General features: G+C 38.4%; 1 protein-coding gene across 2 annotated transcripts; it reads right to left on the bottom strand.

Moving 5' to 3' along the window:
• Window positions 1–8,764: 8,764 nt before the first annotated feature.
• LOC109180702 (G patch domain-containing protein 11-like) lies at window positions 8,765–10,374 on the bottom strand. Of its 2 annotated transcripts, none has more exons than XM_019330410.1 (3): window positions 10,308–10,374; window positions 9,655–9,924; window positions 8,765–8,909 (listed from the first exon to the last, which is right to left on the bottom strand). In XM_019330410.1, exons 1-3 carry the CDS (start codon window positions 10,371–10,373, stop codon window positions 8,892–8,894), a joined length of 354 nt encoding a protein of 117 aa, XP_019185955.1. In that variant the 5' UTR covers window position 10,374; the 3' UTR covers window positions 8,765–8,891. The 2 variants fall into 2 exon arrangements, with proteins under 2 accessions (XP_019185955.1, XP_019185956.1); XM_019330411.1 differs by having other exon boundaries at window positions 8,787–8,909; window positions 9,729–9,924.
• Window positions 10,375–16,892: the final 6,518 nt, after the last annotated feature.

Here is a 16,892-nt window from a genome sequence, read left to right as displayed (position 1 = left end):
CCAAGAGTATGTCCTCTGACCGCAGCCAGGAAATATGAACCGCAGCTCATGTAGAAACGTTTGATCGCAACCAAACGGTGGGCCGCAGCCCTATATAATATTTATATACCTGACCGATCGCAACCGGCCTGGTTAACAGTCAGTATGGTTCTCAACCCATCCAACTGCTCGTATAGCCAATTTGATCGCAACCAAATTGGGGTATCATGCACACATAACACATAGCAAGCACATGCAACCCACATTAACACATTGGGAAGCGGGAGAAAACGTATAACAAGACCTATGCGTGATCCTTCACATACTAAGAATAATCCTAAGGGGTTCATACTTCTTTCACCTAGGTCAACGGGATACCAATTCAACTAGCATGCAATATATAAGACTCATACGACCTACGAACGGTACCCGAAATATCAAACTAGACATAGACACGATAGACGGAGTCCGTTGGGACACCACGGGGGTCGGGGGAACATCAAACGGGGAAGCCGGAAGCCCGAGGTAGGGTATTTTCCAGCGGGTAGCCTGTGGGTGAGGGTTCACCCGTCGGCTGCCCGCCGGTGGCGTGACTCCGGGCAGCGGGTGCCCGGCGGGCAGCTGCCCGCTCGCCGGCTGCCCGCTGTCGGCGTTGCCTAAATAGGCCGCGGGTAGGTGGCGGGTCCCCTACCCTCACCTACCCCCACTGACTCTTTTTCACCAAAAACGCCCCGGAAACCTTTGTGGAACTCGAAACCATGCTTAGACACTTTCAAACGCAATTGATAACCCACGTAGACAATTAACGGATCAAAATCAAGAAACATACGGCACATAACCTATCATGCTTTTCTAAACATAATCAACACCCAAACATACAAATTCCCACCCAATCTACCAAGAATAATACCATACGAATTCCACGATATAACCTAGGGTTCTAATTATTTTTAGATCAACAAGAACACAATTCATCTTCTAATATCAAGATTCGGTAGGAATATCATATAAACATCAAGAACATCATATAATCATCATGAACATCAAGAACACCATATAATCATCAAGAACCTCTTATCATCAATATTACCCATGGAATTATAACACCAATTATCAGATCGTTATAACGTATCATCAACACACAAGAATATGGGGGAAATCCTACGAGGAGAATCATAGCTATGAAAATAGGTTTTGTTGAGACATGGGTTACCTTTTAGCCTTAATTAATTCCTTGGCTATGAAGGGTCTTTCTTTAAGCTTTCTTCTTTCTTGATTTCTCCTAGGGGAATTCTTGGAACTTTTTGTGTGGTGAGGGATTATTGTGGTAGGGGGTTCTAGGTGCCTCTAAAGTCCCCTATTTATATATTTAGGAGTCCTAATTAGGAACTAATATTATAGGCTTGCTAATTCTATTCCTTTTAGGGCTAGGGGTTGGGTTTTAGGGGTGAGGGCCCACGGACCATGGTGGGCCTTTCCCCTAATTAATTATTGTAATTTAATTCTTTCTTTGGATAATTTGTTAAATGATTAATTGGTTTTAGGGGTCGTAACACGGGGTGTTACATATATACATAGATATATGAAAACCATTTCGAAGCATGAAGATATATCCTAAGAGACTCTAGCTTTCAAAACAGGGAATAGACTCGACAGATATGGATAAGCACAACCAACAGTCATAACCAAGCATGCACAATTCACAGGTGTAGGGAACAGATATGACAGGTAGAGATAAGCACAACCAATAATCACAAACAAGCATATACAGTTACTAGCACGTATCCTATGGTCACGCTTTCTTAACAATCCAATCATCCATATCTCATCACATAGCACACTTTGTTGGCGCCACATGACCAATCGCATGCCCATACATGAGGGTCAATGCATATAGCTCTGACACGGCCCCACAACACCCTGCCCCATATCGCAACACGGAGGGGTCGATCGCAACCAACCGATGAACTGCAGCTCATCATAGTTTGATCGCAACCAAACAGTGGACCGCAACCCAAGAGTAGTCATCTGACCGCAGCCAGGAATATGAACCGCAGCTCATGTAAAACGTTTGATCGCAACCAAACGGTGGACCGCAGCCCGAGAGTGTAAATCTGACCGCAGCCAGCTTCTGAACCGCAGCTCAGGAATAACCAATCCGATTGCAACCGAATTGGGGTATCATGCACACATAACACATAGCAAACACATGCAACCACATAGGCACATTGGGGAGGGGAAGAAATCGTATAACGAAACCTATGCGTGATCATTCACATACTAAGAATAATCCTAAGGGGTTCATACTTCTTACGCCTAGGCCAACAGGATACCAATTCAACTAGCATGCGATATATAAGACTTATTCAACCTACGAATGGTACCCGAACATCAAACTAGACATAGGCACGATAGACGGAGTCCGTTGGGACACCACGGGGGTCGGGGGAACATCAAACGGGGAAGCCGAAATCCCAAGGTGGGGTAAAATCCAGCGGGTAGCCGGTGGGTGAGGGATCACCCGCCGGCGTCGTGGTTCCGGGCAGCGGGCGCCCGGCGGGCAGTCCCTTGCCCGCCGGCTACCCGCTGCCGGCGACTTCGAAGTTGGCCGCGGGTAGGTGGCGGGTCCCCTACCCCCACCTACCCCCCACTGACTCTTTCATCACAAAAACGCCCCGGGAACGTTAGTGGAACCCGGAACCATGCTTAGACACTTTCAAACGCAATTGATAACAACACGTAGACAATTAACGGATCAAAAGCAGGAAACATACGGCACATATCCTATCATGCTTTTTTAAACATAATTAATACCCGAACATGCGAATTCTCACCCAACACATTAAGAATAACACAATACGAATTTCACGATACAACCTAGGGCTCTAGACACATCCAATTTAACAAGAACACGATTCCTCTTTAAACATCATGAACAATCAAGAATGGCACATAATCATCAAGAAACTAGGTTTCATCAAGAATCACACAATCATCAAGAATCCTTTTTTCATCAACAAGATTATCAAGATCGCCCATGGAATCATAACACCAATCGTCAAGAACAATATAACGAATCATCAATACACAAGAATATGGGGAAATCCTAAGAGGGGAATCATAGCTATGAAAATAGGTTTTGTTGAGACATGGGTTACCTTTTAGCCTTAATTAATTCCTTGGCTATGAAGGATCTTTCTTGATGCTTTCTTCTTTCTTGATTTCTCCTAAGGGAATTCTTGGAATCTTCTTGTGTGGTGAGGGATTATTGTGGTGGGGGTTCTAGGTGCCTCCTATGTCCCCTATTTATATATCTAAGAGTCCTAATTAGGGTCCAAATACTATAGGCTTGCTAACTCTATTCATTTTAGGACTAGGGGTTGGGTTTAGAGAAGATGGCCCACGGACTATGGTGGGCCTTTTCCAAATTAATTATTGTAATTTAATTCTTTCTTTGGATAATTGGTTAAATGATTAATTGGTTTTAGGGGTCGTAACACGGGGTGTTACAAGAATAGTATTGGCCTCATTTTCTCCTGATCTCTTCCTTGGCTACCAACACCATAGCAGTAAGCTTATTTTCCATTCATTTCCTCCTTCTCTAAGTTTCTCTGCATATCATCTCTTCTTAAGATTTAAGACTTAGGCCTTGTGTGGTTTTTTGAGATGTTTAGGTGGTGAAAGAAGTAGAGATCCTTGAGTGAAGTGGGACTGAAATCCAAGCAAGAAGAATAGACTACAAGAGGTATAACCCCATGGATTCCTCTTTAAATTTGGCTATGTGAAGCCTTAGTTATGAGTAGAAATGAGTAGAAACTATGAGTTTTTGATGTGTTCATGCTTGGAAGTGATTTAGTATTTGTTTGTGAGTTGTTGAGATTGTTTTGGACTTGTTTGGATTAGTTTTTGCATGTGAAACATCATCTGGTGCACAACACAGTGTGTGTGACACCCCGAAATCCACATTCAATTAATGGATTAATTGAGTAATTAATCCTATTTCAATTGGTGAATTAATTCCTAAAATCCTGAAAATTCAATACTTGGGGACTAGTAATTGACTAGTCAACCCCAAAGTCTAAGTTGTACATTGAGTTTTGTAAGGAGTTCCCTTGTTCCTTACACTTCCTTATGTTAGTAAGGGTATTCTTGACCTTTCACTTGTTGTTGGTAATGTAACCTAACGTAGTAGACCACCTTCATTCTCTCCTTACACTTTTCTAAAAATCTAGCTCCACCCTCTCTCTAAAAGGTGAGTAGCTTTTCTTCCAAGCCAAGTTGGAACCTTGCCAAAACTTCAAGAGTTGCTTCCAAGATTCAACCTTTCTTATATTTGGGCATCTAGGAGGGTAAGATCTAAGTTCATCTTGTGTTTTTGGTTTTATCTAAGGTGTCTTTTCTTAAAGATAGGATCTTTATGATCTTTTGGTATGTTCTTGAAGTGGGTTTGGAAGGTGAGCCTAGTGAGGAGCTTGTTGAGGTGTAAAGTGAAGTCTTTAGTCTACAAGAGGTAACCCATGCTCTACGAAATCTATTTTGTCTACCTATATGATTATTTCTTGGATTCTACTTGTGTTTTGCTATGAAATGTGAGTGTTGATGCATGATCTTGTGAAAATGCATATCTAGAGCTTGTGTTTAGGGTTCATTTGTGCCATTGCTTAGCATTTCCTTTGATTCAAGTCATTTTGTTGTATTTGGTGAGATTTGGCATGTTTTGGACTTGAATTTGAGTTTGGAGGTGAAAATCCGCGAAGTGTATTATTGTGGTACAGGGATGTACCCGCGGGCGGAACAGCGGGTAGGCGTCCAACCCACCGCCCACCCGCGGGGTACATTGGTCGGGCAGCCTGTACCCGCGGGCGGAACCGCGGGTAGAGGCCTACCCGTGGGCCTACCCGCGGGTACGTATTGTGATGTTGATGGGGATTTGTTCCCCGTGATTCTTTTGACTCGGTATTTGGTCTTTTGACTTCCCGATGTTCTTTCGTGGAACTATTTGAGTGTCTTCTTGATGTTTCGTATGTCTAGAACTATATGGTAGGGATCCATGTAGGTTTTTGGTGTCGTGAATCGTGCTAAGTGTTCAACTTTGTGTTTCGTTGAACCGTGATGAGTTTTGTGTGTTCTTCGGAACTAACTTTGGTTTACCCGTTCGATAAGCATGCTAGTTTAGTGTTTAAATGCTAGCATGTTTGTTGTTTGTACCTTCTTATGAGTTGATGATAACTTGTGTTATTCATCGTTGTTGTTGTTGGGCTGTGACCCATTCCTTGATTGAGTATGGTTTCATATCTTCGTTGTGATCCGTTGATTGATTCCTGTTGAGGTGTGATGTGTGCGTGGCTTTACCTGGATTGCACGATTAGTGATATGGGACACTAGTCACCAAGGTATTGCAGCGGTCCTCGTGGTGGCCGTGACGTGATTATGGAGTTGTGACCTGTGTGTCATGTTCACGTATTTCTTGGGAGGCATGTGTTGCCGTGTGTGTGTGTACGGTACCTTCGTGTACTATGAAATTGGTGGTCTCGTTGGCGGTCGTTGGCGGATGGGGACGACAGTCCTCGGAGGGAAAAGGTTGGACTTTGTTGTATAGGGGTCCTGGAGGTAATGGTTGGAAGAAGAAATAAGGTTGGGGGTAGCCATAAGGTTGGAACCGGGCATAAGGAAGGCATATCAACTCGTGATGGGTGATGTCACGAGGGCTTTTGTAGCCGTTGTTGTGAGTTTTTCTCTTGTGACGTGTGTAGTCACAAAGGCATGTGTTGCCTTGACATGTGTTGCCGTTGGGTGTGTCCTATTCCTTTGAGTTATGCATGTCGGGTTTGATCTATTGTGTGATGATAGATCATACCTTGAGACTTCTTGTGAGTCGTGTTGTTCTTTGTGGTCTCGGGATGTGTTCCCATGTTGTTGTTGAGAGTGTTGAGTCTTGTGTTGACTATTGCTCTTGGTTTTGTACTTATATACTTATGTATTCCGTTTCAAAAATGGCTTTACAACCTATATCTTATCTATGTATGTTATTTCACATGTATTGGTGGGTTACCAGCATTATTCGCTGACCGGGCGTCGTCTCATGTTTTATTGTGTTCTTTCAGGTGATGTCTAGGCGAGTGCGCAGTCTAGTACTTGCTAGTGTAGCTTCTCCCGCTTGTTTTATGGTCGGTGTGCCGGTTTAGTTGTAGACCTTTGAGACTATGGATTAGATGTAAACAATGCAGATATTGTCGTAGCGTTCATCCTCTTTGGTGAACGTGGCATAACACCCCGTGATTTGGATTTATGTTTATCTAGTTATCCTTCAGTCTTCCGCTGTGTCTGTTGTTTAGCTCAGTTATCTGCATGCTTAAGGCTTTTAAATAGCTTGTTTTTAGGGGGTGTTACAGTATGCACCATATCAGAGGGACGGCCCTAGCCGCGGCCCATTAGGAGGGCTGCCGGCTAGAGCCGTAGTGGCACAAGACTAGGGCACGGCCCTAGAGGAGGGTCGTTGCCTAGTCCTGGTGCTTTAACGGGGCTCATGGGGCGGACCATGAGGAGTCCCGCCCCAGGTCCCTTAGTTTGTTTTGAGAAGGATTTTGTATAGTGGCCGGGCCCTTGTGGCTCAGCTACGTGTTGTTTCGGACCGAGTGTTACGAGCCCTTGTGGCTCGGCTCTTCAGGATTGTCTCGACGCACGTTTTGGCTTTGACTTCGTTGAATTTGGATTAAAAACAAGTAAGTTATGAAGGAATTTGTGAAAAATTGCTACACAGAGTGTATATTTGCTTGGTTCACTGTGTATGAGAAATATTTGGTTATGTGATCAGATAATGTTTTTATTGAGTATAGAAGCATGATTCTTTGAGAATATGATTTATTATGAAAGCATGATTAAATTGTGTTATTTGATCAATGAGAACAGAAACATATTTGTTGAGTGAAATGTATAGAAATTGCTATGTTGCAAACTGAGCATGATGATATACTCTTGAATACTTCATGTTAGTTTATACATGATTTAGAAGCATATTATAGAGCATTTTGATATTTCACATGTGTCATATTTCAAAAATGCATAAGGGGCCAACGTGAGCCCAAAAATACTTTCAAAAAACCATAAGCATGTGGTATATCATTCTTTGATGCATTGAGAAGTAGTAGAGTCACAACAAGAAAAATGCACATAGACAACGGTTAATAACCGTTGTCGTAGGGGTATAATTTCTGTTGTTGAAGCCGGTGTTGTTGTAAGTCCCGCGCATAGACAACGGTTTTTTAACCGTTGTCTTTTCTAGAAACAACAACGGTTTTTAACCGTTGTCTATTAAGTGTTGTTGTAGCTGGTGTTGTTGTAAGTCACGCACATAGACAACGGTTAATAACCGTTGTCTTTTCTAGAAACAACAACGGTTTTTTAACCATTGTCTATTAAGTGTTGTTGAAGCCGGTGTTGTTGTATGTCACGCACATAGACAACGGTTAATAACCGTTGTCTTTTCTAGAAACAACAACGGTTTTTTAACCGTTGTCTATTAAGTGTTGTTGAAGCCAGTGTTGTTGTATGTCACGCACATAGACAACGGTTAATAACCGTTGTCTTTTCTAGAAACGACAACGGTTTTTTAACCGTTGTCTATTAAGTGTTGTTGAAACCGGTGTTGTTATATGTCACGCACATAGACAATGGTTAATAACCGTTGTCTTTTCTAGAAACGACAACGGTTTTTTAACCGTTGTCTATTAAGTGTTGTTGAAACCGGTGTTGTTAAAAGTCACGAACATAGACAACGGTTTTAAACCGTTGTCGTTTCTTCCAAAGACAACGGTTTTTGACCCGTTGTTAATTCAATGTTGTTGAAACTGGTGTTGTTAAAAGTGATGCACATAGACAACGGTTTTTAACTGTTGTCTTTTCTTTGAAAGACAACAGTTATAAAATGTTGTCTATTGTGTGTTGTTGAAATCGCTGTTGTTAAAAGTCGCACCCATAAACTGTTGTCTATTGTAAAATAGACAACGTTTAACCGTTGTCTCAACTCGTTTTTAACCTGCTTAAATTTTAATCATATAAAAAAAATAGAAGCATTTATCCATTCACCATGGCCAAGTGCAGTTACATTGCACAAGCTAAGCAAGGTTCATAATAACAAGTCAAAATACTGAACATGACCAATTCTAATCAAATCATCATCCAAGTCATAATACTACAAAAAACAATTCCGATCCACACACCAAGTCTAAATGATCACAACGTCAAATCATACCTACTCTATATAACTTGATAGAATATCAGCCCATTCTGAACGCACTAGATCAATAACCGCTTTGTCATAATCAACTTGTTGGAACTACATGTAAATAGTGAGTAAATAAATTAGTATAGATATAATAAATTTGTAAAATAATTATATGATTTTTGACAAGACCATGACAACAACAACAAAATTAACAGATACTTAAAAAACATGCAAAATATTATTATAAGAAATAACAAACAATAATCATTGAGAGCAATTTACCTTGCTCAATGAACACAGAGAGGCCAAAATCAGTTGCCTTCAAAACAATCTGCCAAAAGCTTAAGGAGTTCCAAATGTTCAAAATTGTTCTTGTAGCTGTTGGTGGAGAGAAAATTGAGCACTCATGAGAAATACCAAGTGACCAATACATTATAGATAATACTATGTGCTGCCTTCTGTTATTAGATGTATGTATCAGAAAAAGTAAAGTATCAAACTCGGATTTTCTACCATGCAACATAGTTACCCTTAAAGATGTAAATCCATACCTCCCGTTTCTTTGCAAGTTCTTCAGTCTCCTCAAACTCAATATCAAGCTTTTTTCGCTGGATGTTTTCTTCTTATGTAAAATAATCATCTTCCTCTTGCTTTCCAAGCCCTAATTTTGCATCTCGTATCCCGGACTTTATTGGCTCGATGATGCCTTGAAACAAACAGATTGTAAAGAATTAAGAAAGAGACAAAAGCATTACCAAATATGGTTCTCCTCATCCATAAGAGTTAGATGCAAAGTGGACAAGAAATCAAGAAAATCATGCACAAATGGCATTTTGAAATTTGAAACTAATGCTAAGTTGTAAACAAATATTATCCTCTGGTAAAAGTTTGCTCAACTATTAGGTTGTTAACAATAGCATCCAAATACAGAGCTTTGAGTTTTAACATTGTTGGCGAAACTTCCTTTTCTAGACATTTGGCTCAGGTCAAATCTCATGCCCACTGATATACCAAAATGAGACCACAAAAAAAAAAAAAAAGGACCAATGCACACAAGTTTTGTGTGCAATTTAGTAGGAATTATACTGGGCAATGGAATTTCTGCATCTCATTCCAAAATCCCAAGTCGGAACCATATTTCAATTTTAGACCAACAATTAGAAGTCAGGAAAGAGGGGGAAACAATTACAGATACAATGGTTAGCAGAAAACTGAATTTCATATTTTTCAGTCCGCACTGATGAAACATTGCATGGTTAGCCTTCCAGAATTGATAGAATTCAGTGCAAACAGTTCATTCTTGCAGAAACAAAGTCAGGTTGGGAGGGAGTATGCAGTGTTTTCATGTACTAAAAACACTCAACAGAAAATGAAAATAAGAAATACTCAAAAACAGATCAGGCCAAGCCATCTAATAAAGGAAACACTTAAATGGTACACAGAAGGTAAACCAAGATAAAGGAGGGAATCAAATATGTGCATAAAGATATCAATGCTTTCCAGATCATCCTGTGAACAATTATACCTTGCTCATTTTTTCCAAGGCCCTTTCCTTTCCACCCCATTTTCTGAAGAAGCCTGAATCCGACATTGGATGATGTTAACTGTTTGTCTAATGGTGCTTGTTCAACATTTTCTAGATCGACATTTTCTGTTGGTCTGTGACTAATTGGTAGGCGAAAGTCCTCTGTGAGATCCTCAAGGATAGAAGCCTCATCTGCCTATGAGAAAACAAGTAGAGTTTGATGTCATGAAAAAAAATGGCAATATTTGAGAAAATTGCCAAAGAGTAATGCAATGTAAAGTCAAAAACTAGAACAGATCTCTGTATAGGCAACGTAAACATACACAGATCACTGCAAAGGTTTAATATATGAGGTTGCCTAACCATAATATATCTGTTGAGTTCAAGCATGACACATTTTAGAGTGCAGACAGTTTCACCAGCACCAAAAAACATACAGACAATAATTTTATACTCCGTATTTATCTAATATTTTGTTAAGTACAGAAAAACAAACAGAAATACAGTGTTATCTCTCAAAATAAAATGCCAAATAAATAAAAAAAAGTTTGACAAACCAAGAGAAGTGTGTACACATACCTCATTGTCATGCTGCTGATTGTCAGGTTGCATCCCTAGTTGACCATTAAACCATCTATTTTCCATTTGCTTAAAAATATTCAAGTAACAAGACAAATAATATAAACACTACAACTACAAAATCATTAATATAATGTGGCAAAAATAATGGAAAGACATATACATATATATGTGTAGTTGGCTTGGATGGCATTCTACGTAAAGGATCCTAAGAAAGAGGTAGTTAGGAAGGTTGGAAGGGGAAAGTACAGTTTTTGGGGGTACGTGTATGTATACAAGATCGAAACATGATCACAAAAAATAATGTGAATCGGAAAGATAATCAAGGCTTGTGTGATGCATAATTTTCTTTAAACAAATTGCTCATTCCTAAAGCATTAATTTATCCAAACTATGAGGTTCTAAAAAAAAAAAGAAGATGAAGGAACTATGAATGCAACAACTGACAAGTACTGTACTTAGCATTATTATTCTAAATTATGGCTGATAGTGCTGCATATATAAGATTAATTAAGCTTAAATTACTTTATGTGTTAGAATGTAAACCTCTAACTTTATGAAAAAGACAGAACTACCCTGCAAGTGCATGCCCCAGATTCCATGAGTCCACTCACCCCTATTAAACAATGTTGTGACTGCATTTTATATACCAATAATTAGAAGAGAAGGCACATGAGCTGTACCACATCTTGAGAGAAACTTGGTGGCCAATTAGTCGGTTTCAACATAGAAAGAAGAACTTATGAGAAAGACACCCAATGCTTTGAAAAGAGCATAGAAGAATACCAATGAAAAAAGATTCTCTCTTTCTCTACAACAATCCACATTTTTTACAGTCCAAAGTTTAAACAATAATAACACACTAGCCAAAGTAATTTAAGGTTTCCTCTAGGGTTTTGACTTTTGCAGCTCTGAACACCTTACCTCTTGTTCATACAATAATAGCTTATATATAAGAAGAAATCATTTAATAAATTCTCACTTCTCAGTAATATATACCCACAAAATTCAAGAAATTTTAAGTACAAAGAACAGCTCAGTTCAGACTTCAAAGTTCAATGTGTGAAATTCCTAACTAAGAGCTCAAGAAAACTAAAATGCATAAAAGAAAGTATACTAAAAAGGGCAATTTTTTTTCTCTCTGTATCTCTGTTTAATTTATTCAAGTCACTGGAAATAATCACAGCATTCATGGAGATATGTAATGCTTAAATTCCCTCAGACAAAAATAAATAATAAAAAATTACGTACAATCTTGCACATACATGTATATAGGTTGCCACCCCCATTACTTACAACAACCAACAAATTGTTTTACATATCTGTTCTTCACAAATTATATGCAGAAATTCAAACCCTAATTCCCCAACCCTAGCTTAAATCCAAAATTGTTTAGCATAAACACACACATTGATACAATCAGATAATTTTTGGATGAATTTGACAACTTATTAATTTTTGGATGAATTTGAAAGCTAACCTTAAAGTTTTTGGATGAATTTGAAAGCTAACCACGGTGGCGGCGGTTGGACCGACGGTGACAGAGGATGGAGGCGGCGATGGCGGCAGAGGTTGGACGAGGCGACGGCGTCGGAGGTTGGATGCGGCGGCGGCGTCTGAGGAGAACGGCGGTGGGCGGCGACCACTCTGACTGCGGAGATGGCTAGTAGCGGTCGGCGGAGAGCACTCTGACTGCGGAGAGGAACCTAAACTAACGAGAGTGACGGTCCGCGGAGAGGGAATTGAAGCTCACTGATCGATGACAATGGCGGGTCAGCGGAGTTGGTTCGGTGATGTCTAAGCAGAATTTTGTCTTAGTCAATGAAATTGAATTTCGTCCACAAACTTGCCAATGATGTCTTAGAGGGAAGAGAAAATTTTGGTTACCAATTTTGTGTTATAGGGAAATTTTATAGAGGGAAATTTTGTTTTAGAGGAAAATTTGGTAAGAAAATATTAGTTTTATTATCCTGGTTGTTAGATCCGGTCAATTAAAATACAATTGTTATGTCCTGGACCCGTGTACAGCCAACAGTGTGGACACAGTAACGGTGCCGTTAGTGGCACCGTTATCTTCCACTTTTTTTTTAAAAAAATAAAAAATAAAATTCAGACCGCTTATTATAGGAGCATACATAATCCGTAACTGTACATTCATAATTCAATAACTGTAAAGTCATAATTTTCGAAGCTCTATATATTCACAATTTTATAGCTCTATGTTCATAATTTTATCACTATATGTTCATAATTGTAAGTTCATAATGTCAGAGCTCTGTGTTCATAATTCCATAACTATACATTCATAATTCCATATTTGTACATTCATATATAATTCCATAACTGTACATTCATAAAGTCATAATTGTACATTCATAATCCCACAAACGAATAACGCCGTTAACGGCGAGACAAAATCAAAGTTCACTGAAAACGACGTCGTACGTTTTGGATTCGTGTCCACAATGCATTGTGGACACGGGCCTGAGGCATAATTTGCGATTAAAATAGTACCGGCTATATAGGTACATAACACGAGATTCATAGATTTCTTTAATGTAGATTCATAATTTCTATACAGTATATTTCTAATTTAAATACAATTGTATAGATTCATAATTGGGAATATGAACAACGCAAATTATGAACATAAAGTTCTGTAATTGCGAATATAGATCAGAGTTCAATCATTATGAATATGAATTTCAATTCAAAATTTATGAATATATAGTTCAGCTATTATGAACATAGAAGAGTGTGTACCATGCATGGTGCACATGGTTGCACAGCATAATTTGCCCTTTAGTACCCCGAGGTTTATTACCGACAACTCGCGGCCCAATTATATTACAAAGAGATCATGGCAAAAGAAATGGGATATAGCTAACCAATCGTTATGCTATGGACCCGTGTCCATAATGTAGTGTGGACATGGTAACGGTACCGTTAGTGGACTTTGATCACTGTACGACATAATTTGCGATAGCTAACTGTACGGCATCGATCAACTACTCTTTCATATTCATTCTCCACGTGTCTCAATTTTGGGTGCCCATTTTTTTTTTTTTAAAATATTATCGATATAATCTATTATTTTTTATACTTGATATTTTTATTTTTATTTTTTTGAATTCATAGATTGGTCTTAATTGTAATATAATTGAAAATAAAACTTTAATGAATTGACTTTGAAATTTTGGTGAATAATTTTATATTTAAATATGAACGAAAATAGAATTATTAAATTAACTTTTGAATTGTATTCTTTCTTTGTTAAATTTTTATGCAATATATTTGGACAAAAAATTTTAATTACATTTTTATTCTTGTTAACACTCAGGGTATAATAGTTAAAAGATAAGGTGTAACACTTTAGTATTAAAGAGTTGGTGTGGTTTGGTGGATTTCGCTTTGTTTGTTATGTTAAAGGTCTTGGGTTCTATTCTTTGTGGTGGCATCTTTAACCTATTTTATACAATGATTATCTTGGTTCTCAAAGACAACACATAAGCAAATTGGTTATATCAAGTATACTAGTTTACTCAAGTACATAAGTGTTGGTTTGGCTTGGTGGGTTTAGCTTAGTTTATTATCTTAGAGGTCATAGGTTTTATTCTTCCTAGGAGATCCTTCAACTATTTTCTAAAATTGTTTTCTTGGTTTTCACAAACAACACAGAAGCAACCCAGTCATATACGAAATGTTGCACATTCAAACACAAGAGTTTATGTTGCTTAGTTGGTTAGACTTTATTTATTAAGTTTGAGGTCAAAAGTTCAACTCTTGTTATTAACATCCTTGTTTTTGTTTTATACAACTGTTAAATAATGATGCGCAAAGACAGCGGTTATAATAACCGTTGTCTTTGTAGTGTTGTGTATTCAAATACGCTTAAAGACAACATACCAAAGACAACGCGCAACGACAACGGTTATATAAAACCGTTGTCGTTGTAGTGTTGTGTATTCTAGTGCGCTTAAAGACAACACACCAACGACAACGGTTAAATAAAACCGTTGTCTTTTAAAAAAAAAAAAAGTGCACAAAGACAACAGTTTTAAACAACCGTTGTCTTTCTAGTGTTGTGTATTCTAATGCTCTTAAAGACAACACACCAACGACAACGGTTAAAAAAACCGTTGTCTTTTAAAAAAAAAAAACGCACATAGACAACGGTTTTAAAAAACCGTTGTCGTTGTGGTGTTGTCTTTTCACAAAATGCACAAAGACAACACACTTATAACAACGGTTAAGTAAAAACCGTTGTCTTTGACAAAAGTGTTGCATCAAAGACAACGGTTTTGGACCAAACTGTTGTCTTTTATACAAAAGACAACACTTTTCTTAAAAACTGTTGTCTTTCTAGTGTTGTCTATGTGCATTTTTCTTGTAGTGAGTTGTTTGCATGCATGAGAGTGATGCATGAGAGATATATTTATGTATTATCTATATCGGTGAGGTTTTGGAGGATACCGTTTGGACTATGTCCTCTCGGGAGATATTTATGGACATTGCGGTATCAGTATATGTAACGCGGTGTATTCCCACGTTACGAGGTTGGAAACTTCCCGCCAGGCTTGGAATCCTGGTTAGGGGGTGTGCACACTAATAGTTCGATACTTGATTCCACAGAGTTTGAACCACGAGATTGGTTCCGTAGACGGTAGGAGATATTGGGTCGGAATTATGCCGTTCCCGATGGGGTAATTCACACTTCTGTGATACCCTAAGCCGTCTACGAGTATAAGAGAAAGAAAGAGAGTCAACAGAGACTCGAGAAAGAGAGTCAACAGAGACTCAAGAAAGAAAGTCGATAAAGACTCAAGAGAAAGAAAGAGAGTCAAGAGAGACTCGATAAAGTAACAACGAGACCTCCACAGAAAGTACTCTATTTTATAAAAGAGCGTATGAGTATGATTATATTGTTGCACGAGATTGCATATGAGTATGAGTATATTATTGCACTAGATTGCATAGAAGTATGATTACATTATTCCACGAGATTGCATATGAGTATGAGTATATTATTGCACTAGATTGCATAGAAGTATGATTATAGTGTTGCACGAGAATGCATATGAGTATGAGTATATTATTGCACTAGATTGCATAAGAGTATGATGATATTGTTGCATGAGTTTGAATATGAGTATGAGTATACAATTGCACGAGACTGCATATGAGAATGTATATAGTACTGAATGAGATTGCATAAGAAGTATGATTATAGTATTATACGTGATTGCATGCGAGTAGAGTATCGTGTGAGATTTTATAACGAGAAGTATGACTTAAGATATTCCTCTGAGCATGATTATCTTGTTGTACTAGAGGCTCTACTTATTAAGTTATGTGTTAAGAATGTGAAAGTATAAGAATACCTGTTATATGATCTATTAGCATGATACTATCTGTAAGCATGGATTGCTTGTTAAGTTATTTGAGAAGCCTATATGTTGACGAATCTATGTGAACAGTCTTATACATATATGAGAATGCCAGGTATTATTATAGGGTGCAAGCATCTAGAAAGAATGTGATAAATCTAAAGATGATTTGAGATGAGCTTATTACTCATAAAGAAATCAAATGTTTTCAAAGTAAATGCTAGAATGCTTTACAGGGTTGAGTGTGGTTATACTTAGCTTCGTGCTAACGGGTGTTTTTCCTATTTGTCTATGTGTTGCTTGCAAAACCCCTTTCAGGTGGGCCCAGCAGTGTGAAGAACTCGAGTTAGATTAGTCTCGTAGATAGAGATATCTAAACTCTAGTACCATTGATGTTATGTATGGATTTTTAGACCTTTGACATTATGTTTCGAGGATTGATGTAGACTATTTGGGGTGACGTATTCCCCCATATGTTTTTAGTTTTATGATGGATGCCCAACTTTTACTTTATTTTTAGTTTTAACCCTTTAGCCTGTGCAATCATCACGGAGTGGTGGTTGTGGCGGTGACACTCCCACTATTTATCTTTTAGTTTTCCGCTGCTTAGTTTATGTTAATGACTGTTTAGAGTTATAATTAAGAGTTAGAAAAGTGGGGTGTTACTCCATGTCTCGACAAAACATATTTTCCTTGCTATATCTTATTCATTGGCTCCTTTGATATATGATTCTGTTCTTGAGTCTTGATAGAGCTTTGCCTAGGGTTTATATGATGTTATGTGTTAATCTTGATGTTATGTGAAAATCTTGATGTTCTTGATACTATGATTAATTATATGAACGGTCTCGTATTTTGATTATGTCTAGAGCCCTAGGGTTATAACGTGGATTTCGTATTGTGTTATTCTTGGTATGTTTGGGTGCGATTTTGCTTGATTGCGTGTTGAGTCTAGCCTAGGTCCTGTGTTTAGGACTTTGCATATAGATTGCTTGATGTTCTTATGATTCCAGATGCCCCTGGATCGTTATGTGATTTATGTTGAGTCTTGGCATGTTTAGGAATCGTGTTAGGGTGTATTTGGTGTGATTCTTGGTTTAATTCCGTTAATTGAATACGTGGTGTTGTCGTTATGTGTTTGAATGTGTTTGGACATGGTTTCAGGTTCCACGAGGGATCCCGGGACCATAAAGTTGCA

Source organism: Ipomoea nil, unplaced genomic scaffold, assembly GCF_001879475.1.
Source record: "Ipomoea nil cultivar Tokyo-kokei standard unplaced genomic scaffold, Asagao_1.1 scaffold1034, whole genome shotgun sequence".
Classification (NCBI taxonomy): domain Eukaryota; kingdom Viridiplantae; phylum Streptophyta; class Magnoliopsida; order Solanales; family Convolvulaceae; genus Ipomoea; species Ipomoea nil.
This window is presented reverse-complemented; position numbering and strand designations above follow the sequence as displayed.

What these genes read in the sequence shown, in the direction of transcription:
- LOC109180702 (XM_019330410.1), bottom strand. Translation starts at nt 10,373, where the DNA reads ATGGAAAATAGATGGTTTAATGGTCAACTAGGGATGCAACCTGACAAT. An exon ending in ATCAGCAGCATGACAATGAG is followed by an intron (nt 9,925 to 10,307) that starts GTATGTGTACAC and finishes GTTTTCTCATAG; the next exon opens with GCAGATGAGGCTTCTATCCT.